This window comes from Orycteropus afer, unplaced genomic scaffold, assembly GCF_000298275.1.
Source record: "Orycteropus afer afer isolate SDZICR_OR568_19922 unplaced genomic scaffold, OryAfe1.0 scaffold00009, whole genome shotgun sequence".
NCBI classification, from domain to species: Eukaryota; Metazoa; Chordata; class Mammalia; order Tubulidentata; family Orycteropodidae; genus Orycteropus; species Orycteropus afer.
In genome coordinates this window covers 2,988,484-3,000,866 of record NW_006921596.1, presented here as the reverse complement: position 1 = coordinate 3,000,866, position 12,383 = coordinate 2,988,484, and the positions used below count along the sequence as shown (strand labels likewise).

Sequence of the window (12,383 nt, the reverse complement as noted above, 5' to 3'; positions counted from 1 at the left end):
CACTACAGAAGTAGGATTGCCCAACCTTCCTTCCGAGGAGTGGCTGGTGGGTTTGAACTGCCAGCCGTCTGGTTAGCAGGCAAGTGTCTTAGCCGTTATGCTACCAGAGCTCCCCCCCACTTCATAGACATACCTAATATTGTGCAATGTCATATAGTACGGCATGGTCAGTGAAGGCAAACATGGGTATATGGGTGGATAGAGGGGTGGATAGGCTGAACTATTAGGTGTGCCCCACTTCATAGACATACCTAATAGTTCAGCCTGTCCACCCCTCTATCTACCCATATACCCATGTTTGCCTTCACTGACCATGCCGTACTATATGACATTGCACAATTTTTGCCACAACTTTTCCCAATACAACTTTTTGCAGGAGTATAACTTACTGACAGCAATTAACGATAATTGGCTGCGCAACTTACCCTTAATCTATACGATATTTCCGTCATCATTAAGCACCCCCCATTTCCTCCTTTTCTGCCCCGAGAACCACTGATAAATTTTGTTCTCTATACACTTGCCCTTTCTTTCTTCTTCTTCTTCTTCTTTTTCTTTAAATATAAGTAACCCACCCACTGCCGTCGAGTCAGATCTGACTCACAGAGACCCCTCCTTGCATTTCTGAGGCAATATCACTATGGAAGTAGATTGCCCAGCCTTCCTTCTGAGGAGTGGCTGGTGGATTTGAACTGCCATTCTTCTGGTTAGCAGTCAACTTGCCTTAGGCACTACGCCACCAGAGCTCCCAAATACAAGTCAGATCATACAATATTTGTCCTTCTGTGATTGACTTATTTCACTCAGTATAATGACTTCCATTTCCATCCATATTGCAACATGTATCAAGCCTTCATTTCTCTTACTGGCTGAGCAGTATATATTTACCACATTTTGTTTATCCGTTCATCTGTGATTGGCTGTTAGGTTTTCACCTTTTGACTAATGTGAGTAGTGCTGCAGTGAATGTTGCTGTAAAAGGCTATTGTTTGAGCCTCGGCTTCCAAGTCTTTTGGGTATAGAGCTAGCAGTGGGATTACTAGGTCATAAGATGTTCTATTTTTAGTTTTTTGAGGAACTGCTATACCGTACTCTACCACAGCTGTCCCATTTTGCACTCTCACCAGCAATGGGTAAGAGTTCCAATTTCCTCACATCTTCACCAATATTTGTTATTTTCATTTTTTAAGATCTGGGCCATCCTACCCAATCCTACTGCTCTCAAGTTAATTCTGACTTGTAGAGACCCTACAGGACAGTGTAGAACTGTGCCATAGAATTTCCAAGGCTGTAAATCTTTATGGAAGCTGACTGACTCATCCTTTTCCCATGGAGAGGCTGCTGGGTTCGAACTGCTGACCTTTTGATTTCCAGCCGAATGCTTTAACCATTGTGCCACTATTGTGTCCCTGTATGGTTTTTGAAGATAATCTCCAAGTCAGTAGCTTAACTTTTAGCCATCCTAGTGAGAGTGACCCACTAGCCACTCCTCGGAAGAAAGATGGGGCAATCTACTTCTGTAGTGATACTGCCTCGGAAAACCCAAGGAGGGGTTGCTATACAACAAGTGAGAGTGAAATGGTGTCCCACTGTGGTTTTGGTTTGTATCTCTCTGATGGCTAATGATGCTGAGCATCTTTACGTGCATTTGGTAGTTATTGAGAAGGACCTCTGGTGGACAGTGCCTAAGGCATTTGACTGCTAACCAGAAGGTTGGTGGTTCAAACCCACCAGCCACTCCATAGAAGGAAGATAAGGCAATCTATTTGTAAAGATTTGCAGTCTTAGAAACCCATTGGGGGCCGCTATTAGTCAGCATCAACTCGATGGCAGTGGGTTTGGTGTTATTTGAATATCTTCTTTGGTAAAAGATCTATCAAATCTTTTACCCATTCTGTGATTGAGTTATTTGTGTTTTTGTTGTTAAGTTGTTGAAGATTTTTAATATTTGGGTTATTAAATTATTGTCAGATATATGGTTTCTGAAGATACTCTCCCAGTCAGTACCTTGTCTTTTCACTTATTTGGCAGTCTTTTGATGAACAGAATTTTAAAATTTTTATAAGTTCTCATTTATTTATTTAGTCTTTCGCTGTTTGTACTTTTGTTATTATATCAGGTAATCCATTGTTAAAAACTAGGACTTACGGTGTTGCCTCTACCTTTTTCTTCTAAGAATTTCATGCTTATAGTTTGAACATTTAGGTCCTTAATCCATTTCGAATTTATTTTTGTATATGGTGTGAGGTGTGGATTCTGTTTCATTTTTCTGCATTTGGAAATCCAGTTTTCCCAGCACCATACATTGAAGAGATTCCTCTTAACCCATCACATGGACTTAGTACCTTGTCAAAGATCAGTTGACCATAGACATGTGGGTTTATTTCTGAACTCTGGATTTTGTCCATTGGTCTGTGTTTATTGTTATACCAGTACTGCTAGGCTGTTTTGATTGTTGTGGTTGTATAATATGTTTTAAAATAAGGAAATATGAGGCATCTACTTTGTTCTTCTCTTTCAACATTGCTTTAACTATTTGGGGCCTTTTGCCATTCCATATAAAGTTGAGGATTAGTTTTTCTGTTTCTGTAAAGAAGGCTTTTGGAATTTTGATTGGGAATACATTAAATGTATAGATCCCTTTGGGTAATATTGACATCTTAACAATATTAAGTCTTCCAATCCATGAACATGGAGCATCTTTCCATTTATTTGAGTCTTCTTTCGTCTCTTTCAACAGTGTTTTTTAGTTTTTATTGTGTAAGTCCTTCACGTCCCTGGTTGAATTTATTCCTAGGTGTGAATTGGAGAAATTATGCTTATTTTCTTTTACTGCTCTTATTGGCAAGGTCATTGTGCGTGTGTCGGTGTGGTTTTGAGGAGGAAGAGAAGTAGCAGGAGCAATTGCTTTTCTAAGAAAGAAAGGCTTTGGAAGTAAACAGGTGCTTTTCTTCTGTTATCCAATAAATTGCATGATGGTTATAAGCGATCCAGTACAGTGAATGTGGGCTTTGGATTAAATAGACTTGGTTATAAAATTAACTTCCTTCATCTCTTACCAACTCTTGTATAATATTGGACAGGTTACTTGATTGCTGAACCTTGGTTTCTTCTCCTTAAAAAGGGGTTAAAACCAACCTCATGGAGCTGTTTGCAGCTTGATTTTCATCACGTGAATTGCTTAGCATTTACCACTGTTGTTGTTATTATTACTACTCTAGGGTAGGACAGGATTGAGTTGGAAATGTACCATGTGATTTTGTAACTAGTGGGTTCTTGGTAAAGATTTTCAAAACTTGAATGTATTTGAAAAAGTTGTAAATTGGTTCATGGCCCTTTTTCTTTACTGTGGGCTTATTGCTGCTCTAGGAGCTCTGGTGGTGCCTGTGGTTAAAGCATTGGGCTGCTAACCAAAGGGTTGGCAGTTCAAATCCATCAGCTATCACTGCATGGGAGAAAGATGAGGCACTCAGCTTGTAAAGATTTGCAGCCTTAGAAACCCCATGGGACAGTTCTTCTCTGTCTTATAGGATTGCTATGATTCAGACAGAATCGACACAATGTCAGTGGGTTTTGGTTATTGCTGTACTACTATATAAGTATATAAACAAACAAACAAATACCTCACTGCTGTTGAGTCCATTCTGACTCATAGCAACCCCTCCTTGGGTTTCTGAGGCATTATCTCTGCGGAGGTAGATTGCCCAGTCTTCCTTCCGAGAAGTGGCTGGTGGGTTTGAACTGTCGGCTTTCTGGTTAGCAATCACATGCCTTAGGCGCTACGCCACCAGAGCTCCCATAAGTGTATGTTTTATTAATTCCTGCCTATAAGTGCAGCCATATTACAGTAAATAATTTACGAAATCAGTTATTTTAATAGTTAAAACCTGTTAACCAATTCTTTATAAAAATGATAAAAACAGGTATTTTTTTCTTTAGGAGTAATAATAGATTATATACATATTTGCATGTAGTGTAGGCTTAACTTAAAATAAGTAAACTAGTATTTTTAGTAGATAGTACTCTTATTTTCCAAAAGCTTTTGTGATGGACAAGAATGTAATGAAATTATTTTTGGTTTTTTATTTTCTTTGCCAAGAGTTGCTTGTAGAACCAGGCCCACTACCTAACTAATTTATTTAATACTTAAGGAATTAACCTGATCTCTTTTCAGAAGAGATAAGATTATTTGGAGTTTTTTAACTTCATAGAAAAATAAGGTGGTTTTTTTTTTTTTTTAACCCAGGTTAAATTCAACTTTCAGTGTTATGATTTTCTTTTCTAAATTTTCCTTGGTGGCTGAGGAAATGTACTCATTTTTTTCTGTTGAATAATTCTTTCTATAAAAAAGAAAAAAAATAAAAAGATATCTTAGAATATCAATAAAACTGTTAGAGTTCAAATCTTTTTTAAAATGTAGATGGGCCATAAATCCTATAAACAAATACAGCAGTGGACAGACCATCAGACAGCTGCCTCATGCATTTTCATACTTAACTACTTTGTCTTTTTACTTTATTTCCTTGCTTTCCAAAATATCACTAAATATACTATTTGTAGCCAGCAAAGTCTTGAAAGGTAAAGCAGTATTTTGGTAATGTAAATTTCTTTTGTAAATGATTAAATAGATTTTCATTGCTATTGTTCTATCTTTGAGTATCTGTTCCTAGGGAGTCTATTTTTGGAAAGAATTAAAATTAAAATTGATGTTTGTGGGGGAGAATGGCAGAAGGATGGCTAGAGCAGAGTGGAGTCTATGGGGGGTGATGGCAAGAAAACATGCCATCTACCAGTGACTTGTTTTTTAAACATAAAAAGCATATGTGCCAAATTTACATATTTACTAATTAAAAAGGCTTCCTGGAAACATTAAGAAGACTATCTTCTATAACCTTTAACACTGCCACTAATGGATATAGCCTAGAAAATTTCATCGAAGGTCCTTTAAATAATGTAAATGATTATGAATATGTAACTAGTTAATATGCAGCTACGAAAGGATTATCATGTAGAGGTTAATGAACATTCTGCTCTTATGGTTTGCAGGGCTTTTCTTTTTGTGCTTTTGGCTCACTTCATGCTTGGAAACACATGCATTGGGATTGGAAAGCATCCTGACTGTTTTTGGGTCTCATCTTTTAATGGGGTTGTTAAATAGCAACTTTGTGAAAAAGGATTTCATGAAGATTTTTTCTGTTTCAATTTACATTTAATTCTGTTTGTCTATTTTATAATCACTGCCAAATCAGAAACAGTGAAATGGATTGATGTGGTTTTAGCCTGGCTCTTCCAGATGTAAAGTCAGTACTCTATTATATATTACCACTGTTATTAAGTGTTGCTATGTGATTGATACTTACTGAGTGATCTTCATTCTAAAACGGACTTTTTATGCTGAGTTAATGTGCAGTATGGTTGGGTATCTGATTACAGCGTGTATTTTGGTACAGGATTGCTGCCTTAGTATTTAAAATGTTCTAAAGGAGAACATTTATTTCAGGAATTAAATGTTATAATAGAGGAATTTAGTGACAGGCCTAAAAATTTTTTTTTGTGTGTGACTTTTGGGTCACAAAACATTGAGCATACATGAGAGACAATGTTGGTATTTGTCTCTGGAGCAGTGTGTTTCAAACTAGAAAAGACTGCTGTCTGTTTCACATGGCCTTGTATGAAACATTTTGGCTTGTATCTTAGTTTCTCTATCTCTAAAATAGTGCTCCAGAGTTTGAGGGTTTTGTTTAAAATTTTTATTAACGGACATTTCTACTATAGATGATTAGCAATCTTTGAAAATAGTGTTATTTTAAAAAATTGCCATCTCAAGAGTTCCTTTTTTTCCTTACTGGTTATTGCTCTTGTTTTGTAAGCTTTTTGAGAATCTGCTGAAATATCATTAAGGAAAACAAGTAACTTTTATGCTTAATTTCATCCTTTTAGTATTATAAACATAGTTTAAACTGGCTATGAAGTGCTTAAAATTTGATCATAATTCACTGAAGAACAAATGGGCTGTTCAGAGCATCTCTTTATCCCAAGTATTTCTTCTTGAAAATGTAGTAGAAAAATATTACTGAACTCATTTTTAATGTGTCAGAATAAAAATTACAGGTGAAGACATTTGGAGATATACTGACAAAATAAAATATTTTCACTACTGTCACTTTCTTTTTTTAATACTGATGAAACGTGGATGTTACATTGGTTTCTTGTTATTTATAACATTTGCCATTTGCGTATTCTACAAAATATGTAACATTGAAAACAGGTCTGTAGATTGTACAAAATACTAGTTATCTTATATCATATGTCACCTAATAGTTATGAAGCGGGTTTTGTACCAAAGTATGAATCAGAAAGCTGTAATTTGTTCTGCAGTTATCAGCCTGCATTAGAGTGTTATGATAAAGTATGCTGCTTAAAAACTAACATTCACATCTCTGTGCATTTGACAAATAAAAATGTATACTGAGATGCTATTAAATCTGTAAAGCCACTGTTGTAGTTTTCTGATACACTGATTTCGTAGCTCTATGCGAAGCCCTGTTTTTTCATGAGTAGTTATCTGTTTTCATGACAGGTGGTCACTAACTGCCAAGAGAAAATCCAGCACTGGTGAGTGAAAGATGGTTTTATTACATTTCTAAAATACTGATGGGGTCATCTACTTGTATTTTAAAAAAATTTGTCTGGTGTTTTTGGTAACCTTTACTTAAATTCTTGAGATCTCCATTTTGAATTCCTTGATGCTAATTTATATTGTCTCTCACCCTTTCCTGAATTACATGTTCCCTGATTTCCTAAAGTTCACTGTCACCATTTGTTTTTATTGTAATTGCCTTTCTTTTTTTTTTTTTTCTTCTCCTTTCTTCTTTTTAAAAAATTGAGTATGATTAATCATGTAATACTGAACATTTTTGAAACTGACCAATCATGGAGAGCTCTGTTTTGGGAATATTTCTTATATTTGTGTTACAAAAAGAATTAGAATCAGTTGTTTCACAATAATGATTTAACTATAGCACAGATATATTTTCCCAAAGTTTGAAAATCTAATTAATAGCTTACATTTCAGAACTTGCTTTATGGACCACACTTTTTTGAGAGGAAGAATGCATTACTACTTTAACGTGCTAATCTATAGTTAATAGGACAGTACTTGGTAAATAACACACTTTCCTATGGCTTTTCAGGAAAATGCTCAATTTAATGGTGAATAAAATCTTACGAGTTGTCATGAAGTATAGCTGTTGATCTTACAGATATCAAATTATAATATATCCCTGTTTACGAAGATTTTACTGAGAGAACAACAGGAGCTGTCTTGATTATTGTTTGCAGGGTTATTGCAAAATCATGGTAACTGCCCCTTTAGTGGTGAGATTAAACCTTTGGTTATACACCATCAAGCATATAGTATTTTAAATTTATTTTAAGAGGCTTTTTCTTCATGCCTCAGAGATCTCCAGGGAAATAATTCATAGTTAGTGTGTATCAGATGTTTTTTGGTTTAAATGCACATAGGCTGCAAGCAGTGGATAAGAAAATCAGTGCAATCTATACCCATCATCATATTAAATTCTGACTATTAGCTTGCAGAGAATAATCTAAAACTAATCATATCCACTTTATAAATAAAAATTCAGGGACTTCATTAATTTTTAATAAGTGCAATGTTATAGTTGTTGTAAGTCTGTCAACATTTCCATACTGGACCATTTGCTTTTCATTATACATTCAGTCCAAGTTAAAACTTGAAATGCAAGTCATTGGCTAAAGAATTAACCATTTTGTATTCTGCCGAATTTGGCCAAAGCAGTCCATTTTTCAAATAATTCCCAGGGAGAAGTGTTTTTTTTTTTTTTTTTTTTTTAATTAGTGTGCATTTGTATCTATTGTTTTTGGTATGGGGTTGAAGAATTTAGGAAATGCTGAATTTACTCAGAAATCATACTGGTTTCCAGAAATAGGTGAATAACTTAAAATTTCTATAAATTCTTTTCCTACTATAGACTTGAGAGTTCTTTAAGGATAAAAGGGGCATGCTTTCATCTTTTCATCCATTGCACTTCCCACTCTTAATAAATGTTTGAGTAAATGAAGACTACATGCATAATTATTTTATATATAATATTTTTCATTTACATATACTATGGCTGTGCACCAGTCTGGTGAGTGGTGATAGATAGAAATGTGATGTTTATTTCAGGACAAGTTCATGTGACCTTCAACCCCACTGTCCAATGTTCTAAAGCCCCCAAACTACAGAAGATTACTTAACATATTACATACACATATCTATATATTCAAATTTTTTTTCCAGTTAAAATTCACTTTTCCTCTGAATCATTTTTAATATGACTCAGGAAATGTCTGTGTTTATATTTTAGTGAGATGTGGTGTCATGATACTGCTAGAATCCAAATGGCCAGTGAACCCCCTAATTTATTTATAATATTTATTATATTTAAAAATGGAAACAACATGCCTTCATTCCCCTAGAAACCATGAAATTTCTGTTTGGGTGCTTTTTGGAACTCATGATATTTCCACATTCCCTTATTTCCACAAAGGATGACTGAGTTACATCTGCCAGTGTTGCTGGCTGTTCGGGATTGAAAGGCCTGCCATGGAGTAATTCCTAGTGAGACACAAGCAGAGAAATCACAGTCATTTTGCGCTTTTGCAGAGACATGAAGCAAGTGCAGAGGGAGTTCAGAGGCTGGGGCCATTCTGAAGGGGGTCTCACTTACTGCTTTTAAAAGCATGTTGCTTGTAATTCTTGTTTAACCCTTGGTGTTTTTCCTAGTCGAAAATGTAATCTGTGTAGCAAAGCTTCCCTTCTTATGAGTACATATCAATCTAAAATTCTTAATAAGGAAGAGCAAAATATATGCTTTTAAAAAATGCATTCTTACGCTAGCAAATATGTGCTTGCTTGTATAATCTTAAAGGATTCTTTTATTTAAGGGACACATAAGTATTCTGGGCTTCAAAAATAACCTTTTATTTATTTATTTATTTATTTATTTATTTTGTATATGTGGAATAGGAAGTGAAAATATTTGTACATGTAGAATAGGAAGTGAAAATATTTGTAGAAAAACAGGAGTAAAAATGATCTGGGACAATGTGATATGCTTAAAAAAATCTCTTCCAGAAAAATGAATTAAAATCTTAGAACGTTAGTGAATCATGAAATTTAAAATACTTCCTTAGTTAATAACAGATAACAATTAAATAATTTAACCTAATAGTTGAAAATTTGTGCAACACTGTTTTAGAGCTAATAGATGCTTTTACATTTTAGAGCTTAAAACCCATTTTTACTTAAGTTGGGGAATACGGTATTTTAAAAATCCACATGCTATTTTCTCAGTGAAATGTAGGTATGCTTCTCACCGTTCGGTCAGTTAGGAGCTGATTTTCCTGTTTGTACATCATTTGTATCCTTTTACCTTTTGAATTCTTCCCCAAGGAGCATGGGATTTAGAGAGACAGACCTACATTTCAATCTTGTCATTTACTAACTTTATAACCTTGGGCAATTACCAGGATTCTCCATTTTCTCCTTGTAAAGTGGTGATACTGCTTAATTTACAGGTTTGTAGTGAAGATCAAATGAGTGATATTTGCAGGACACCTAGCCTGCCGCACAACAGTATTAATAGTAGCTCCTAAGTTTTTAAAGTTTTAAATATCAGATAAATAAAAGGAAAACTAACCCTAAGCTTTGTATATGTTTGTGAATGTTACATGTTCACACCCATTATCTTCTTTTATTATAATGTAGAGATGGCTTTCTGAGCAAGATTGTTAAAGCTTTATATTATATTTTTTAAAATAACTTTTTATTATGAAGAATTTCATAGTATCATAATGAACCTGCATAGCCTTCACTTAGTTTCAATCATTACTAACTCAGTTCTATGAAAGAGTTTGATCTAAACATCTTATCCTGTCCCCTACTCCCACTCCCACTCTCATTATTTTGAAGTGAATCTAAAACATATCATTTTATCTGGAAATATTTCAGTGTATATATTTAAGATATAAAGACTACATTAACTCTAAACTTTAAATTGAATTTTAAATTTTAATTAGGCAATATGTTTACGGGGTCAGGATGTAAGGGTACTCTTTAGAGTGTAGAGTGTGTATGGTTTAGCTCCCCTCTTGTCTCACAGTTTTCTTCTCTGGAGGCAACCATTTTTACCAAAACTGAAAAACCAAACTCAATGCCATTGAGTTGATTCGACTCATAGCGACCCCTCCTTGGGTTTCTGAGGCAGTATCTCTACAGAAGTAGAGTGGCCAGTGTTCCTTCCAAGGAGTGGCTGGTGGGTTTGAACCGCCAGCCTCTGGTTAGCAGTCAGATGCCTTAGCACTATGCCAACATTTTTACCAGTGTCTTGTAAATCCTTACAGAAATTGTGTAAGAGTATGTGAATGTGTGTGTGTATCTGCATGTGTGTGTGTATATCTGTGTCTATATCTATGTTGATGTCTATCTCTATGTCTATGCCTATATCTATATCTATGTATATATTACTCCTCCACTCTTTTTAACCGAAATGAAGCCAGACTGTGTATCTGCTCTTCCCTTTAATACTATAACTTGAGGATTGTTCACAGTCACTAATTAACTATTATTCTTTATTTCATTGTTTTACTTCCTTGTTTGTCAGATGTCTGATTTTTAGGGTAACCAAATAAGATTTGGTACTAAGTTTTCAATACATAATGGTCAAATCACTGAGAATAATAGTATGACTTCTGTTACTCAAAATATATCTTCCTAAGGTGATAAATTTGTTATTTACTACTCCTTGGTAGAACTACCTCAAAACTTGCTGATTTAAAACAACAACAGTTTGTTTATTTCAGCATGATTCTGCCCGTGGGCACCTTCTGTGTGGTGGTTCTGCTAGTCTGAGGTGATGACTCGAACAGCGGGGTTGTCCAAAATGGCCTCACCCACAGGTCTGGTGGCTGCTGCTGGCTGTTGGCAGTGTCTTTTATCCTTCTTTACTTTATGTAGTGCAGCAAGAATGGAAGTTGCAAGGCTATATTCTGTTGGCCATAGGAACTCACAAAGCCAGCCCACATTCAGGAAATGGAAAATTAGACTACCTGTTGATGGAGGAGTGGCAAAGAATTTGTCGTCATTTTTAATGCACTACAGATGATTTCTGTTGAATGGGTTCCACAAGAAAAGCAGTTATGTTACTTTGTGCTGTCTTGTGAAGACTAAGTGAAAGATACATATAATGCCTGGCACATATAAATCATCTCTATTTTAGCCATGCTTTCTAATGATAACTTTCATGCATATAAGTTGTAAAAAATTTACTGTCTTGCTTCCTTTAAATCATGTTAAAAGAATTTTTAAGTAGAAAAAGTATGTCCAAAATTTTATGAAGCAGATTTAAAATATAGGCAAATATCATTTTATTTTGTTTAAACATTTAATTTTAGGAAAAATAACCTTAAATTTGGACATAATTCTGAAAGACTTGAGCATGTGCATTTTGAAAGAGGGATTCTAAAGCAAACACTTGAAACATTTGCTGTTTTTCAAAGGAAACTAGACAAATTTTGAACAAGTGACAAACTGGTTTCTAGAATAGTTCATAGCCAAAGTATGTATGGGAGACTAACCATACCAAAGTAGTATCACAGGTGAAGGTTTATTGATTTTTTTTTTTTTTTTGAAATCCTTTTTTCCTGTCAGTCAGGATAATACGTGTGTATGTGTGTGTTTACGTGTGTGTGTATGTATGTGTGTATTGAAGTTTTTCAAAGATCCCTTGCCCCAAACACGATGAACAATTTCACCACAACAATTTGCCTTCATATGCCTTTTCCTATTTCACGAAATTTCTTCTGTAAAGCATCTGTACACTTTTAAGACTCTATTTTTTGGGGGAGAGGGGTCAAGGTGATGACTTCATTCTTCAGTGTTAGGCAGATTTGGGAACCATGTTTTTCAGAGTCTTTCACTGACCACAAAGTTTTCAGTCATTTTCGTATAGGTCCTTTTGCCGAGGCTTTATTTCCCCCCCAGAGTGGAGCACAAAGCAACTTCCAGATTTTCTGAAGATTTTACAAGCTTTCATTGTTGGAGTTGTTTATGAAAGTATCCTTAGGGGTAAGGTAAGAGGGAGGAGTCATATATACAAATCCCCACCTTCGTCTTTAAGTCCCTGCATAGTTTTTGTGGCGTGATATTTTCAGTATATGGGTTGGGAGTTGAAAGTAAGTTTTGGAATTTTTGTGTATATGAGATTTCAAAGCAAATTAAGCAAAAAAAAAAAAATAATAATAATAATAAAAAAGATTCAAGTTGAATGTTTTAAGAATGATTTTAAAAATAATTTGAA

At 34.9% G+C, this 12,383-nt stretch overlaps 1 protein-coding gene across 1 annotated transcript in view; it reads left to right on the top strand.

Annotated features, from left to right (window-relative positions):
• Positions 1–12,383, top strand: part of URI1 (URI1 prefoldin like chaperone) — a 97,649-nt gene that overhangs the window by 44,102 nt on the left and 41,164 nt on the right. The window contains exon 2 of the mRNA XM_007947758.1: positions 6,581–6,615. Coding sequence (XP_007945949.1) covers positions 6,581–6,615 — 35 coding nt within the window. The remainder of the gene's footprint in view (positions 1–6,580; positions 6,616–12,383) is intronic.